Here is an 18384-nt window from a genome sequence, read left to right on the forward strand (position 1 = left end):
GTACTGTGGAAAATCTTTTTGTTCCTAAAAGCAGTACAGAGCACAACCTGTTGTGGTTTTGGATTCTTTAATCTGAAGTTGTATGTGTGTTTAAAGGCCTGAACACTCACGCCAGAGTCCCTAGTTTAAAGTTAAGTGCCATTAGAATGGATTTAGTCCATTTTAAACCAAAAATGCCGTGTTTCTCTTACGTATTTTTAAGAACAAGTGATTGATAGGAATAATTTGCCAGTTTCCAGATTGATGGGACAATTTCCTCAGGGGAACAAGAAAGCCAACTCTTCCTTTCACTTTGGCAGCTATATTTTATCCACTTCTGTGGGTGACTGGTCTGTAATATTACTTGATAGCTGAGACTGAATTGCTGTTTTTCTCCAGCTTTGCCAAATGTGGAGCACATGAAGTTGTATGTGATCAGATTCTCTGGGAACCCCTACACAGCTGTAGTCCTCAGCCACCCAGTAATCTCCAAAGCCAGTCAGTGACTAGAAATGATTAAATGCAACTGTTCCTGGTCCTGGCGGTAGGGTTTTACTGGGGAGTAAACTTCACTGCTTTTCAGAAGTGCCTGAAAAGGTTCTCAGTTCTCATGCCTCAGTTTGGTGCATGTTGACATATGTTTGGAGGTGAAATTATTGGATAGACTTTTCAGAATGGTTCCAAAAGCTGTATATGCTCTTTATGGTATATGTGTTGCATAACTACTACTTATCTGTAGTATCAGCTCCACTAATAGGTATCTAAAGTTATTAGAAAGCCAGAAGTTGGGAGAAGGACATGGAACAAAAATAAAATGCAGAGAGTGAAACAAAATAACACAGTAAAGTGTGTTACCAGCATTGCAAATGTTCTTGTATTTTGATAAAACTTCCATAGTATGATTAAAAAACAAAACAAAACAAAACAGACATCTGCACACTAAGTGACAGTATCGCCAGCTGCTTGGTATTGTAATTAATTGATCCTATCTCAAAAGCGCCTTGCTAATTACATGGAAGACAGTTTTCTCCTGAGTAGGATTTAGACACTTGCTATCCTGTTGCAGTCCTGTGCTTATATTTTTAATTCTTCCATTAGAAGTAGGGATTGCAATACAAACAACACTTACGGATATTTCCTTCTATATATAGTGCAACCTTTGGGCCTTCGATACACAGGAATTCTTAGGCTTAGGATGTAAGCTTGAGCCTACTTCTATAGGGTCAAACTGTAACCAAGCTGTGCTTCGACCAGAACAGGGGCTTGAAAATATTACCCTCTTCTGTATGATGGCTTTCCTCCTTTTGCTAGAGGTTACTCTCCCCATAATTCTTCTATTTAATATAAGCTGTAGGCAAAATCCGACCAAATAATTCAGCTCTTCTGTTTAAATATAAAGCTATCATAGCTGATGTTGTCTTTAGCCCAGATTAGGGAGCACTCTGGCTGTATTATGAAGATGATTCCTTTTAGTTGTGGATAGTGGTGAGCAACTGTGGTGGTACCATCATCAATTGACAGAGCTTGATTTGGAGAAAAACATCTGTTACATCTGCTGGATATAAAAGCTAGATGAAGAACTGTGCACCACTTAAGTTCCTCTTAGATCTTAGTAAAATTTAATGCTAAGTGCTGCATAAGCTTTTCAATGCCCTTGGCATTCTTTCAGGTTAAAAGCACAAAATAATTTATGATGAAAAAACACTAATCCAAAAATGACTTACTATAACCAACAGAAAGGGTTTTAAATTCCAGCATATCTTTTCTTTCTATAACTGAGGATGATTTTGAGGAGGGCTGTTTTGATAGGCACTTATAAAGGTGGCATATCACTTTATTCCATTATATTTATGCTGAAACTATTTGTTTGTGACATGATAAAAGTGAAAATTTAACTTGTCTATACACTCATTTTACATTATAGTTTCTGATGAGAATTATAAACCTGCATCCCAGTGGAAACTCATTTCAAAACTGTTTCCTTAGCATCCATTGAGACTTTTTTAGTCAACGAATATCATATTGCATGGCAGAAATTTGGACTATAGCCTTCTTTTTTGGGGGGGCGAGGGGGGGGCTTAAAAAAATCCCCAGAAAACAGCTGTCTCTTTCCTCCTTTTCAGTTAATTTACCTTAACTACAGGTAGTAATGGGCTCTTAGGCACACTAGTAATGTGCATTCTTAAATACGGACTAGTGAAGACACTGCTGACTACTAGCATTTTAACACTGTGGTCTGAAAGGCTAGCTAGAGGCCGAAAGACTTTATCCTCTTTAGGATTCTGTTTTTTCTATATTTCAACTCTTTCCCTAGAATGATTTCTCTTCAATGATTCTGCCTAGATTTCTGTTTAATGGTTCGGTCTCTGCTCTAAATTCTTTCTTTCTTGAGCAGTTCCAACTCAGAAAATACTAGGTCAACCTTCGTTCTTGAAGAAACAGAAACTTAGCAGAAGGTCAAAATTCTCACTGCGAATTTGGGGGTAGAGGGCTGGAACGCAGGTGTAGCCTCTAAACGTTATCTAAACAGGGAGGTGATGGCCATACAATTTTTGCTAGTGATAATTCAGTAGCTATAACTGTATAGTACTGTACACTTCACTGTCTATAGTATGTGTTACAAAACATGTTTAAGTGACTTATTGCAAGGTATTAAAAGGTTTTTAGGCTTTTGCAATAAATTTCGACTGTTTTTATATATAGCATAATAGTGTGTATATATATATATATACACACACTGTTAAGTATATATACATTTATATTCTCTTGTGCCCCTTTAAAAACACTAAAATTGTGACAATCTCCTAATCTTCGAAAACATCAAAATAAGCAACAGCAGTCTTGTGTAACAGATCTGTTCTCATTCTTAATCAGTGTCCTTAAGCAGCATGACAAACTGTCATTCCAAGGACACAGAAAATACGTAAGAGAGATGATTGAGATCAGCTTTAAAGATAGCTGTTACAAGTGCTTAAACAGAGAAATATGTAATGAGGGACCTACACTTTCTTCTTGTTACCTCCTTATTGATTATGTAAGAGCTTCCTAAGAACTAGATGAAGGCTTTTTTTTTCCCCAAAATAAAAAGAATTAAATTCCTGACTAAGGATACCATCAACTGTGCAAAGAAAACATAACAGATTTGAGATGAGAAAGAATAATGGTACCTAATATATAAAAGCCCGATATCTTTATGCTCAAGGGCATAATGCTTTCAGTGATTACTGCCTTCAGTGGTCCTGCCGGGAAATTCTGAAACATATTAGTATGAATGTGTGAATTCATCTGAATGAAAAAAGATTTTTTATAACCTATAGTCCAACTATTTAAGTGGCTGCTAACCTTGATGAGTAGAATGATACATTTATGTGTGGGTTTTTAATTTCTTCTACCACATACCTGCAAATGAGAGTTTTGCATTAATGCTGTGACTGAAAAGGCACTAAATTATAGATTAATAAAAAGTGAAATGTAACACCTGAGGCTGAACCAGTGTAAGCTTCCTTAAGCCCCTAATCCAGTTTTCTTGCCCCCTTTTGAGTGTGTTTACACAGAATTGCTGTTTACCTTTGTAGATGACATGACTTCACAACTTTGCAGGATCTCATTAGACTTTTTTCCTCCACAAGTGATTTGTTATATTGTGTTTGGGAAGCTGTATGAAAATTTATTTCCCATTTTAGCATTCTGAATTAGAAAGAAAAGAATGCACCACTGGAATGGAAAATGCTGCAAATACTGGTTTAGTTACTCTTACTTACATCCAAGGAAGTTACTCTCACATGGGGAAAAAATACAGGGCAAATACAGGAATGACCAACAGTCTAGATATGGAGAGTTGTGTATCGCGGCTTTTACGCCCCGACAGACAGCAGACGTGTTCCACAGATGCTGTGCTGAACGGCCGCTCCAGAAGCGATGCCAAGGCAGAGGAGGACAAGGTACGCCAGGGACCGTTTCTGCTCCCTCGGTTCCCTCTGCCAGCCCTGCCACAACGCAGGGCCTGTGCAAGCCGAGGGGGCTAGGACCAAGACGAAGGCCCTCTGCAACCCCTTGCTGCGTGCAGCTCAAACGCCACGGATGGCGCTTATGCGTGGGAGGGATGCTCTGTGTTTATGGGTGTGCACAGGTATACACATTTGTAGTTACAAGTAGACTATGTAAAAGTTTAGTCTTAATATTAACTTGGAAAGCCTTCTGAGAATAAACTTTCTACAATCCTACTCTTATCTTTACTTAAATTGCCAATTTTTGCACAACTACTTGGAATATCTCTCAGTAGCATAAGCACTGGAGGTATTAACAAAACAAGTTACCTGAAGAAAAAAATACTCCTTAAACTGCTGCAGGAAAGCTGGTGACAGAACTAGTAGGGTTTTTCAGAAGACTCATTCTCCCTATAAGCTAGTTTTGTCCCAGGTTCGAGATTGGGGTGGCTAATATTTGCAGATAGGATGCTGCAAGTAACTTGATAGGTAATAAATAGTTACATGTAAGTAGAAGGAAGGAAGAAGGAGCTTTGTACAATAAATGTCTCTAGGCCTAACTTCATCCTCAAAGAATGCTCGCTCTCTAAGTAAGTTACTTTGATTCTGCCATGTGTTCAGCTGTTAGCATTACAAAGCAGAAATAAGAGCAATAAGTAAATAAATAACAGTTCAAGTGGAGTGGCTCTATCTCACAGATATATAGAAGGAAATAGAATAAAGAAGATACATACATACATACATACATGTATGTATGTATGTATTTGTATAAATAACCATGCGCCCTTATATACCTATTATATAATGTTACCTACAGATTAATCACAAGTTTTTTTTATATATATAGAAGTCCTTTATATTTTCATGTCGTTTCATTTTCATAGCCACATCCTCAGACACGACTTTCCGATGTCTGAGAGCTAATATAAATCTGTCCGGTTTGAAGTCATTTTGCCTTGTTCTTTATTACTAGGTAGCAGTGCTATTTGGGATGGTATTAGACTGAAAGTCTAATAGTTCTAATTGCATGGTCTTTGTGTGGGTTTTCTCTTGGTGTTGATCTTCTAACAGTTCTTGCTGTTATTCAGCAAAGCCAACACATGATAAAAGTGCTTTGGCACCTGTCTTGTCTGAAACGTTTCTGTGTCTGTGAAGTATACGTGAAGTGACGGATGTTAGTGCCTCGCTGGATGACACACTGCTGTTAAGTTCAGCTGTGAAAAGCTAATCAGTCTTTCTATTGCAAAATAATGAATTCTTCCTGTAGGCGACTTTTGATTTGTGTGTGTTCTACAAGCATTGCAAGTGATCTGTTGGTTTTGTGGTGTTTTTGAGCTCTTAACTACCATAATGTGTTCAGAGCCAATCTGTGACTATTTGACTCTACTTTATCAACTGTCATGGTTGTTAGCATTTTCTTATTAGGGCTGAATTGACAGCTTTGCGTTTAGAAAAAAAATACATATTTACGTATATTAAAGAAATTTTTTTGTCACTCACTACTTTAAACACATATCTCTATAAAAGGGCTGAAAATAATGCATACTTCTGCAAGGTCCAAGTTACTGGAAAGCTTTTAGGTGACCTGAAAATCCTACTGCACAAATAAGGAATGAGTTATTTAGTCCTGTTTGTTTCATTTGCAGTGATTGCTCAGCCTAAAGGTTAAAAATCAACTAGGCAAACAACTTTTCCTGTATTATGGGGACATGGAGGTCTTATGAATGTCCTAGAGATAACATCTGGCAGGATCTTCTTTCCTCTGCCTTCTGCCCTCCCAGTGGAACACCAGATGCTCTAGGGCTTATTTGTGTGTGTAATACAGGCAAGATGCAAGACTGTCAAAACTGATGTGTTCCCATCAAATCTTCCACTCCCCCACAACACAGTTGCTCAGAAAAAATATGGCTAGCTCTAAATGCTAATTGATTAATCTAATTGCTGATTAGATTAGAAATTAAGAGCGTAAGAATCTGAGGTGTTGCCTAAATTCAGGTCTTCTGTGCTCTCCCACACATGTAAACAGTAGCCCTTCCGAATTCTCAGCTGTAAACCCATAATCTTTCCATGCTCTGTGGATTTGACCTGTGTCTTGCTCTATTTAATGGACTGTGATCAGTTCTGCAGAGTGCTTGTGTTGTACAGATGCTTTAACTCCACTGTAAAGCCAAGTACTGTGCTGCAGTAAGTGCAGATCTGCAGACTGAAACAGTTGGTGTTGACCTGTTGTTTACACTGTCTGTGTTTCTGAGGGTTGTACTTTGGATTAGTCCTACTTTGCTTTTCTGGCTCTGAGTGCCCGTTAGAGGATGGAGCATGGAACAGATGCACTCCTGAAATGCATTTTTGGTTTCCTTTCATCTGGAGTGTATTGCCAGTAGCTGTCAGTCTGCTCTCCCTACTGTAACTTCAAGCCTTCCTGCAAAATTGCAGCTGAGTTCTTCTGTGCACTATGTTGTGTCAACTCAAACAAAGTCAGCATTCGTGTCAGCAGTACGTGATCAGTTCTTCTTGTACTTTTTGGAATAGAGGTCTAACAATAATTTGCCTTTTCAGATATTGCTACTTGCAAATTGTATATGTTAAAAGGAAGGTTTCAGGGTTAAAACTGTAGCTTGAAATTAGTAAGTTAATGTAATGAGCAAAAATTAGGAACAGGAATGGTTCAGATGATTAAATCACCACGTTTACTAGCATGAAGCATGTCTTTTTAAGATTTTATCAGCTTTTAGATTATACTTTTTTCTTTTGAAACTGGCATTTTAGGGGAGCATTCCTCACAGCACAGTAGTGTAATGCATTTTGAGCAGTCCATTCTCACAGCTGCTGAAGTTTGACTACTAGACCACTTGAATCAGCATGCAACAAAAATGTTATAGACATATAAATAAATAAACTCCTAAATTTAGACATAAACTTCTAAATAGCCATGTCCTTGCAATAACAAAACCAGAACAGTAGAATAGTATACTGCTACAAACACAGATTCTGTAAGAGCAAGGTTTTACTTTCGTAGGACTATTTCTCATGATTTAGGAGGAAAGTGAAGGGCAACTCACTTGAACATGTTAGTTTGATGGACATGTAGTCCCTGCCACAGTCCTTCTTATAGTGACAGCGTAGCCAGTTTAAGAGGCAGAGTCCATCACCACACTGTAGTTCTTCTTTTTTACAAGGCAGAATGCTCTGTTCATCTGAAAGGGGGAGAAACAACGGGTGACTCCGTGCAACAGGCACCTGTTCCGAGCGTTCGAGTCCCTTAGGTGCTTTAATGAGCAAAGCAAAACAAAACAATCCCTCTTTGCCTCGGCTTAATACACAAAATAAATGAATGAAAAATATTTGCTGTCTTGCATAATCCTGAAGGACTGGATGAAGGGCTTTGAGCTGTAGGTACAAGTTTCTCGTGATTCCCTTCCAGTTTGATAATCAAGCACAGGGACTCGGTCTGGTAGAGTGGGAAGGGGTTTTTGAATAAACGCTTGGGCACTCTTGATGGAGATGGTTGCTCAGGTCTGGGTTGCAGAGACATTAAAGACTATATAGCAGGCTCTGCAGCTATGTGCGCTACGTCCCTTCGTTGACTGGTGGCTGAGTTGAAAGACTGAAGCCACTTCCCAGGACTAGTGCTGATTCTTGGGGGCTGAGCGAAAAACTGAATCACATGCCTCTGCCTGGAGAGGGGAAAGTGCAGTTTTGTCTTACCCCTGGTAGCGTGCTAACACTCTGTTACCTTTATACATCCACACATGCATGAACATTTATTTCCTACTAAAGGAGAAATGATACCAGCCTACTCCTGTAACTTAAGAGGAGCAGAATTTCAGGCCTTGCTTTCACCCTTGCAAAATATATTTGGACTTCAGCAGAAGAAATGGGGGGGGGGGGGGGGGGAGGGGGAAGGAGGGAGGGCTGTCAGCATTTATCTGGGATAAATCCAGGATCATACCAGGATCACCCTTTCGTAGTCCAAAAGCTTTGAGTGTATGTCAGAGGTGGGAGTGGGTGTTGCACTTGTGCAATTTGTGTTTAGCTCTGACTACTCAAAATAGTTGTTTTGTCTGATGATCATAAACATTCAAACAGCAGCTACCTTGTACAAAATTCAAAAGAGCAGGGATATCTGCATGCAAGGAAAGGTATATGTCTTTTTTTGGTGTATTAACTGTGCAATGCAAAATATTTGATGTTTTGTGTGGTATGGCCAGTCACTGGCATCACATGTTGAGCAAATCTTTCAGAAAAAAACTTATGTAAAATGTGTTCCAGTTTATTAAGTTGAAATCTATTCATATACTGTGAAGAGTAAATAAATTTGTGGATCAGGAAATCTGAAAATTATGCTGGAAAAGAGGAAAAAAGAAGCTAAATTTTTCAAAAAAAAAAAAAAAATCCAAACTTCACCAGTTTGGCTATTGAAAGTAGGCTTGTATTGATGGTAGATAAAGCAAAAACATATTTTCTGAGTGCTTAAGCAAATGTACTGTAATTGCACAGTTTTGTAGAGCCTTCAAACACTGAAATGTTTTGAAACATGGAATGAAAATAGGATAGAGGGGAAAAAGTCCTGTTCATTAGTGACAGAAAAAAAGTATTTGAAGGCTGGAAATGAAGATCTTTGTGCAGAAAAACTCCTCAGAAATCACCCTGAGGTGCTCCTCAATCATTTCCCCTAGGTACAAGAGCGGCATTCAGGTTACTTTATATGTCCAATCTGAAAATATTCCAAACACAAGCAAAAATGAAAAAGAAAAATTAAAGCCTAACTTGAAAAACTCTAGCTCTTGAAAGCCAAGGCACAGAGGACCATTGTCAGCACCCAACAAAACACAGGCATTCTGATTAAATCAGGTTTTTCTTTGCTCTCTATTTTAAATTCGGAGCCTTTGCGTCAGCCTTCATAGCTACAAAATCATGCAGTTGGGAGTAATTGTTCATGATTTTCAATTTTCTACATACATCTCTCATAGCTGCTCCGCTAGAAAAAATCAGTACCCCCAAGTCCTTTTATAAATATCAACAGCACTGACAACAAACTGTTACAGTAAATCTTAGATTGTATGCTTTTATATCTGTACTTGGCAACACTGCAATCTACAGGCCAATAATCAGATTATATTGTTTTGTACTTTTAGCACATCTTGGAGAATGTTTCCCAAGTAGTTACTGTATTGGTGGTAAGCATCTAAGACAATCTTTGGGTAAAATGGGATAGAACTCCCAGCAACTTAAGGCTGTGTGGATTCTTGTCTGTTTGGTTTTTCAAGTGTTAAAATATTACAGAAGAAGCTATGATATAACTAATATGTTGGACCAAATGTAGTCATTGTGGAAATGGGAACACCTTGGTTAATTTTAGACTGTTATTATAAATTTCAAAAAGGAATTCACTTGCAAAAAAAGATGCCAGTGGAAAAAATACTATAATTGGTAATTGGTCCAAGTGTGTCTCACATGCACATATCTATCTTCCATAAAGTCTGTTTAATTCATAATCTAATTTGAAGTTGCCGTAATTATTTTAGGCCTCTTTGAACTTGCTGCAATTTACACTGGTTCATATCTTCACATTCATTATTTCTGTTTCTTCTAGTTTAACACAGTTCTCCCCTATCACTGGCTACAGATTTACCATTTTTGGCTGTAGGAAACTTTTCTACAGTTCCTACATCATCAAAATCCTTTCTCCTCCCCGCTGTGGTGACTCTACTTTAAAGGCCACTTAAAGATAAATGTTGTCAGAGACAAATGTTTCATTCTATTCTGTTCTATTTGTTCTGTTCCTGGCAGCTGTTGTGGAACTGTGTAGGCCACTTTGGGATACAGTCTGTATGAAAATGCTAGCAAAACAGCGCAAAGTTGTATTATCTCAAGGGAAGAATCACTAAGACTGTAAGCTGTAAGAAACAGTAGAAACAGATGCAGTTCTTTGGACTGCAGAGTGGGGAGGGGGGAGAAGAAGAGGCAGGATAGTTTAAAAAGTGTGCAAATCTATCCCATAAAGCTACATTTCCCATATATAGCAAGAGCAAAAGATTTCTTTGGTTGATTCAGACAATGCAGATCTTCTATCTGTCCCAAGGGAAAGTGCAAACTATCTGATAAATATTTTTCAGTGTTCATGGTTTTAAGGAACCATGAGGAAGAAACTGAGGCACAGGCCTAAGGTTATCCTGCAGTCAAGGACAGAGATGGGCATAAAAGAGAATTAAATAAGTGTCAAAAACTACTGTGGCATTATAATACTAATGATTTGGTCTTGGTGCTGATGGAACAACTAACAAAGATATTGAAGTTCCGTGTAATCAGTTTGATGATCTTTTGAAGTCATTAGAATCTTTATGGCAAAAAAGCATGATGACATCTGCAAATCCAGTAAGGACTGGTGGACTGATCTGGTTTATATTTTATGTCATCTGAAACTGTAAATTTATGTCCCTTCCTAGATATTGTACTTCTCCCCTCTAGTATATAACCTTTTGCATGTCTATATTAACCTATTTTTCTTTTCTTCGGTTTGCAGTAGCTGGAAGCATCACTGGAAAAGAGCTTTCAGCCAGACACTGTCTTGTAGAACTTAATAGTTTATTAATCTTGTTTTAAAATCTAATTCAGCATCTGTATGTTGAGCTACAGGCAGGAATCCCACAGTCCTGTGGTCTGGCTTATGCAGCAGGTCAGACTTTACCTATGCTTTAACATTCAAGTTCATTTAAATATTCTTACCTTAATCAGGAAATCATTAAATGTTAGTGTAACATGGGATTGGTTACAATATAAAAAGCATATATATATTCACTTAGCACAAAGCTACCATACAGCAATATATCTTCCTGCTTATTTCACATTCAAACAATAGATCTTACTCTGTCCTTCTAGTGCTGTTGTCTCTAAAGAGGGATTTGCTCTGTGTGTGTGTGTGTGTGTGTGTGTGTGTTTGTGCGCGCGTGTGTTTATGTATTTATATGTATGTGTTGCTGGGTCTTACTAGCCAGTATTTGTGTGAATACAGAAGAATGACAATGAATATATAAACTTAAAACATTCTCAGCATAAAATACCGTATCTTAACATGCAGTGCAAATGAATTCATATTCTGAAGTGCATTTTATTTCTGAAACATAGGAATAAGAAGAGGTATAACGAAAAGTTCTCTGACAAGTGTGTTGTGCTCCAGAGAAGTGGATCGCTTCCTGACAGGGGCCTCACTCATTCACTTCTGAGTGAGGTGTCACTCAGAAAACATCCATATCAGATTCCTATTGATAGTTTTATTCTAGTAGTGGTAACATGTAAAAGGACTGTAAAATTCTGGAGTGCCTTAGCAGTTCTGACTGGATAAAAATGGTAGCATACTGTGAATTAGGATGCTCTCTCACCTCAGATAGGCTGCTCTGTTTCTTGCTGCTGTAATGCCATAAAGCTATAGTAGATATTCCAGTTTATGTCAACAGAGGATCTGGTCTCATATGATTTAAACATAATCATGAAGTGTGTAAAGAAAAACATACCAGTATTCATTCCAATACTCATTTTATTGCTTTAAATTTAGCAAGTGCTGTCTTTATTTCACAAAGGAGTGATGTCTGTCTATTAAGCAACTGAGGAATATGTAAGGATCCTTTTGAAAAATAATGATAGAGTGTAAGTCTTAGCTGGGTCCGCTAAGTACAGCTGGTACTGATAGTAATAATCATGTAATAACTGTGCAGCTAATTCAAAATAAAATTAGGATTAAGAAAAACTGTAAATATCAGATGCTTTCATTCAGAGCTGTTTCTCTTAAGCCATGAAACTAAAAAAGATTAATTGTAAACTGCAGAGATTCGAAAGCCAAAATGATAAGATGGCATGTATATCACTTTCTTTATATATTTTTAATGAAGACAGAAAATAATTGGGGAAACCAAACCCCACATTTTAATGACAGAAGTAAAGGGAATAGTGTGATTACAACCAAAACCAGCAATTAAAAGATGGACTTAAAATGAAAAAGGCCCAGGAAAGAAATTGTCACAGAAGCAAGATGTGTTAATACACAGTGTCGAAGCAGCTTTGGCTGGGATATTCTCAAGTAAATGCATCTCCACAGTGATCCTTTAAGACTGTAGGTGTCTCAATGTTATATTAAAAAAAAAAAAGTCATTATTTAAAAAAACAATCTGAGGGATTTCAGGAAGTTGTATCAAGATACCTATAAAGTCTTGGAGTCTTGGAATAAATTCACTATTTGCATAAATGCTATCAAAGCCAACTGAATTGCTTCCTTCTGCCAGCTTTGAATTTGAGGCCAAATTTTCAAAGCATCTGAAGACAGAGGCTCTAAGTAGGATTTACAATAGCTTATAATCAATTAGGTGTCTAAGATGCCTTCGTGTAAAGGCATCTGGACATCTATTGCATTTTTAGGTGCTTGGATACCTAGCTTGGCATCTAGTACAATCATTATACAATAATGAAATGACAGACTGCAAGAGTGAATAGTGCTCAGCACCCCTAAAACACATCTCCCTCTTTTCTCTGGTTCAGCCTTGCTTCTTGTTAAATCAGTCTGATCAGATCCCCTTCAAAACAAAAGCATCATTCTTTCTGATTTGATAGGGAACAGGATGGACTCTATTCTGTGTGTTTTTGTACAACAGTTGCACAGGAGTGAATTCTGATCTATTATTCTTTCCACTACTTAAAAAAAGAAGAAAAGAAAATCAGGATGGGAGGGAGGAGGGGAAGAAACTGGTGAAATTAAAGCATTAAGTCACTAGCTGCAGTAAAAATGAATGATTTGGAGTTATCAGCCTACATTGTCATAAATGAAGATGAAAAATTGTCAGGCTTGGTGAGAAACTGGTATCTTCCTAGTGCAGGTTCTAGTCTAATATAAACTAAAAGGTGAAAAAAATCATTCTTGATTTGAGTAACTGAGATGATCTGGAGATATAAAATAGATTGATGGCAGAAAGATACTGAGCAGGATACAACTTATTAGGGGAGAAGAACAAAGGACTGTGAAGTGTAGTTCTGGAGGCATTTGAACATCCTTTCTGCACATTTTGAGTTGTTAAAGCCTGAAGTGAAGTGTGGAAGGCCATAGGAAGGTATGGGATATCTTTAAGGAAAGAAAGATGGGAGACTCCACTTCTGTGCCTTCAGAAAACATTTTGAGGGAAAAAAAAAGATCCATGAAGGAAAATAAAGAGCAGATCACTCTGGGGATTAAACTTTGCTGTGCAGAGAAAAGGGAGTGATCAGCATGTCTGTGCCCCTGACGGCCTGGCATCACAGCTCTGCAGGGTTACTGGCTTTCTGCTGATAGCGAAAGGAAGGACTGGAAATGAGCGTCAGGTGCTGGTGTTTCCATTTCGAACACTTCTCAAGGCATCCCACAAGGGCAGGGAAATACAGTGCTGCAGTGTCCTGGAATGAAGAACTCTCTCTGCAGGTCAACAGCTTCTCAGCAAAGCTGTCACGTAGATGGGAAGCTCTTTCTATACGTCTCAAATCTGTTGGAGCCAGCAGAACTACCATAAGACATTTGTGCAGACCCATCATCGCCTGGTTACCTCACCTATTTGTGCTGAGGCGCTGGGCTCCTCCTGTGCGCACGACTATGAAGTTTTGCCCCTTGACCATTGGCCTCTAGATCACTGTATTAAACCAGCTGAGTTTTCCTGGGGAAAATGCAGGATTTGCCATCAAGAACAAAAGCTACAAGCTCCCTAGCCTGCAGCAGCAGAGAAAGCGATACATTTTCACCGTGGGTAGAAGGATCTCCTTGTTTACGAGCAGAAGCGTGCTACGCCTTCCGCTGTGCTCCCGAGGCCGTGGCGCTCGGCTGGCAGCGCCGTGGCCAGCGACAGCGCAGCTCGGACCGGCGGGCCGCCCCGGCCGGCGCGCGAGCTGGCTGCGCAGGGCAGCGTCCGGCCTGCCGAGGCAGGGGCCAGCGGGCCGCCGGGGCCGAGCCGCTGCACGGTGTCCTCAGCAGCGAGCAGGTCGCTGTGCCTGGCTAGGCCCGTTCTCATACGGGAAGGGGAGAGGGCCGTAGTATGAATGTTTTGTTCCATCTTTCATTTTGTGAGATAATTCTGTTTAGTAAGACCAAGTCTGTAAAATCGATAAAGGGTATAACACAGACGTCTTAACTCCGAATTTAAAACACTGTCTGCATCCTTTCCGTATTTAATTTTCCTGATTCATGCATCCAAATGAACATTTTACATACCTGGACATTCCTTGTGCTCTTAGACATAACTGAGACATACTATTGTTTAATACAGTTATTGTATACATTTGCTAATAATTATAGTTACATAAATAACTATAGAGCTGTGTAGTAGTTATAACTGTCTTCTTACAATAGCTGATACATATTGTCAAGGTGGAGAACTAATTAAAAAAAATCAGTTGATTTGTTTGCTTAAAATACTTTTCTTCTGAGACAAACCTCAGAATTCCTGAGGAAGCAGTGGCATGAAGGAGGAGAAGGCATTTGGGTAGATCCATTTGTCTACCTTTCTACGTCTCTGACAGTTTTGGCCACTATTTATTGAAGTATTACAAGCAGTGGCTGAGGTTCATGACTGTTGATGAAAGACTTACACATATCATCAACATTTTCTACAGATAATTTTGACTTTTCACTTATAAAAAATCATGTTCTAACCAATATCTAAAAGCACTCTGCAGCCAAAATCTGATGTTTCTCTTGGAAAGAAACTTCTAAAGAAATAAAATTAATCTTAATTTTATTTCCAATTAGACAATTCCATTAAACTCTGAAATTGTCAATCGTCTTGGGCATTGTGTAGTTGAAGTCACACAGCCCTTTTCCTGAATATTAGCTTTGCCTCGGCTTGGCCTGTGTCATTTTACCTCTTTCCCCTGAACTAGAGGCATAGCGGAGACGTACAAGAAGAGCTGTAATCGTGCTCCTGGACCTTTGCACTTGCTTAGGAAATTCAGTGCTGGGGAAGTGAACAGGTCTAAGAAGTGGTCTAATACATACTAACAGCCTGGGATAACACCAACCTCTGTCCATCTTCACAATAAAAGCGTAGCACAAGCCACAATTTTTTGGCTAATGTTCATCGGTAATTGTGTTAGTATTATCTATTATTATCAGTTTAATAATTTAACAATTCATAATCCAGTCATTACTGTAATTAAACATAATACCCTGTACGTAGGAGGCCAAAACATTGGTCCTGACTGCACTGCACTCAGTTAAGACCAAAGTAAAAGGAAAATACTGTCTTAAGAACACTTAATTCTGAAGACAAGTAGGCACCCATTTGGAAACAAGGGCCACACTCAGACGACTCTGAACGATTTTTGCTGCAACAGCTCCATAACAAAACTCTACTAATGTACATTAATGCAATACAAAGTTCTCTTGCCATGAAGAAACAGTCTCTCTCAGGGGAGCAAGGGAAGCGAAAAATCTTAGCTCAAGGGTCAAGGACCATGGAAGTGAAGGATGCATAGAAAACTCTGTTATTCTGACATGACTTCCCAAACTAAACAGATACTGACTGCACGTGAAACGAAGTGCTACAAAGCTGAAATGTGATTTCATGCGTAACGGAAAAGCAACAGTTCTGCTGAGAAATAATCTAAGCGGGTTTTTTACAATGTTGACCTCTAACAACATGAGCAAGCATAACCAGTATTTTTTGCCATGTTTACAGGCAATATGCTAATAAATGAATACTGTCACATGTAGCAACACTAATGTAATTTTCTATTATTTCATGTCTTTTTTAAGTTGTTGTCTTGTATTTTTTAGGACTTAGGTGATGGCAGTTGGTCATATATTAGGTAGCCAGAGGGTGAACAACTTTTGCTTAGCAGCTACTAGTTTTGCACTTGCTTTTGAGCCCAGCTTTAGCATGGTTTTGCTAGGAGCTTGAGGAATGACCAGACAATCTGAAAAACAATAATTTGCATTTACTTGGTTTTGTAATGTAACCAGCTTTATGGACCAAACTCTGCTCTAAGTTACTATCTGCAGCAGGTTTAGTTCCTACAGATGCTTAGGGTTGATAGAAATGGTCTTGGCACTATGAATGATTTCTCCCAGCCTGTAGATCATGGTGCCAAACATTAAGCTTGAAAATATTTCTAGTCTATGAATGACAGTAACTGCTTGACTTTGCAGTTTCTTTATGTAAGTTGCAATGTAAATGAGAGAACTTCCCATTTTAATCATAAGAATTCTTGTGTATGATTAGCTTGAAAAGTTTAGTTAAAGGCTAGCTTAGCTTAAAAGTTTTGTTAGAGAAGTAATCTAGTTACAGCATTTCAGCATGACTTTTCCTGAGATGCAGCACTTGCTCTGAGAGATAACCTGGTAGTTTAATTTTTATGTGTGTCTTTTTATCATTTCGCATTCTTTTATCTGAAAGGTGAGATGTGCCAATCCGGTTTCCTGCATACATGTAATTTTTCTCTGAAGTGAATAAGGCCAGTGACACAGGCAGGATTGGCTCCTATAATGTTACATTTCCTTTCTAAAATACTTTCATATAATAACTAAAATTAATAAAGAGGGAGTGGGAGGAAGTCAAATGTCATTGTTGTTTATTTCAATGATTGAAAGTAATTTTTAGCTCAATTTGTTTCACTAGTAAGTGCCAAAATAATTCAAATTCTGACTGATGCCAGTGTGCTCAATTTGCAAATCAGTTTTAGAGGCTATGAGCTAATTTGTGGTGGGAGACAATGTTGAAAAGGAGGAATATTTTTTTTTTTTTAAGAAATGTGGAAGTACTTGTACCTGCAACCAAATTTTATGATGCTCAGTTTCAAGCAATTCTCACTGATTGCAGTGAGTTTTGCCTATATAGATCACAAGGTTGAGTCCAGCTCAGTTAACTCAGTTGTTTTCTTTGTCAGGAAGCTATTTGCTTTTTAATGGATTGGTGTCCTTATCTGCTAGAGGACTTTAAATATAATATTCCTACAGCTGTACATGACTGCAAGGCATGCCATTAAAGCATTTTTTTAAAAAAGTAAAAAAAAAAAAAAAGAAAAAAGAGACTACTTACAGAGATTGGAATAATTGCTGCCTATTCCAATAGGGATGGAGCTTCCAGAGATGAGAGGAAGATGGAAGAAAAGAACTGAGGAGGGAAAATGAAAAGAAAAGGTCCTTAATAGCAGTTTGTTTTTGTTGTGGAGCCAGATGTCAGCTGAAGACGCACTGTGTTAGCGTGCACCCACTGTCTCTAGGGCAGGACTGCATGTGTCAGGCTGTGACTGCGCGCAGATGTAGCTCGAATGGGTGTAGATAAGATAAACAAGTCATTGCTGTGTGCTTCCAGGAATCACTGCAGTTTAGGAAATGATACTAGATATGACTTTAATGCCTCCTAGATGCAAAAAGCCATGTATAAACAGCAATGTGTTATATAAATACGCTAATTATTGTTGTTAAGTCATTCTTCGGGCTCTGAAATAGGCACCTGCCATTGTAAGGCAAAATACCTGGTTCCTAATAGCTTTAAGTGCATCCCGAATGCATTATGCGCGTGTGTGTCAAATTGGGTTGGAATAAATTTATTCTAAAATTTGACACACGACTCCCCCAGTGCATTTAAGCCTTAATATTTATAACTTGCACTTCAAAGACTTCTATTTACAGGCAACAAAAATCCACACAAGTAAAATGCGTCCTAAATAACAAAATGATTAGCTTTTTTTTTTTTTTAAGGCGTGTTTGCTCGTGCAGCCACCAGCGCTGCCCCCGGATGCCGAGCTGGGCGCGGCGGGGCGTTCGCTCACTGCCCCGGTTCGGTTCCGCTCCGCTCCGCTCCCGCTGCGGCCGCCGCCGCGAGGCTCCCGGCCGCTCCGCGGGGAGGCTCCGGGCGCCGCCCGCCGCCCTCGTCTCCCGGCGGGCGGGAGGGCCCCCGCCCGGGGCGGCGCGGCGCATTTCGCCCTTTGGGGCTCTTTTTCCTGTCCCCCCCCCCCCTCTTTTCAGGAGGGGGGCTGCCGCGTACCAAAGTTTCCACGGAAATCCGCCGCCGCGCGGCCGGGACCCGCCGCCCCCTCCCCGCCGCCGCCGCCGCCGCCTTACCCCAGCCCGCGCGGGCCCCCGTCGTCTCCATGCGCCTCGGCAGCGGGCGGCGAGTCGGGAGCAGCCGCCGCCTCCCGCTGCGCGCGGGGCCGGAGCGGCGGCGGGCTCCCCCCGCCCCGCGGGCCGGCGGCGCCCCGGCTCCCCCCGCGCCGCCCGCCCCGGCTCCCCCCGCCGCCCGCCCCGGCTCCCCCCGCCCTGGCGGCGCGGCGCGGCGGGGGGAGCGGGCCGCAGGGCCGCCCGCAGGGGCCCGGTGCGCCGCGCCGCGCCGCGGGGCTTTGCTGCCCGGCTGAGGAGCCGCCGATGGCTGCGGCGGAGGCGGGCGCGGCGCGGCCCTGGGGCGGGGGCGCG

At 40.2% G+C, this 18384-nt stretch overlaps 1 protein-coding gene across 1 annotated transcript in view; it reads right to left on the reverse strand.

Moving 5' to 3' along the window:
* The window catches only part of BEAN1 (brain expressed associated with NEDD4 1), a 61381-nt gene extending 43240 nt beyond the window's left edge, over positions 1 to 18141 (reverse strand). Inside the window, exons 1-3 of the mRNA XM_062586418.1 lie at positions 18037 to 18141; positions 17009 to 17083; positions 7025 to 7159 (exon numbers count right to left, since the gene is read on the reverse strand). Coding sequence (XP_062442402.1) covers positions 7025 to 7159; positions 17009 to 17083; positions 18037 to 18067 — 241 coding nt within the window. The 5' untranslated portion in view covers positions 18068 to 18141. The remainder of the gene's footprint in view (positions 1 to 7024; positions 7160 to 17008; positions 17084 to 18036) is intronic.
* Between the last annotated feature and the right edge of the window lie 243 nt (positions 18142 to 18384).

The sequence above is a fragment of the Rhea pennata genome, chromosome 13 (assembly GCF_028389875.1).
Source record: "Rhea pennata isolate bPtePen1 chromosome 13, bPtePen1.pri, whole genome shotgun sequence".
Classification (NCBI taxonomy): Eukaryota; Metazoa; Chordata; class Aves; order Rheiformes; family Rheidae; genus Rhea; species Rhea pennata.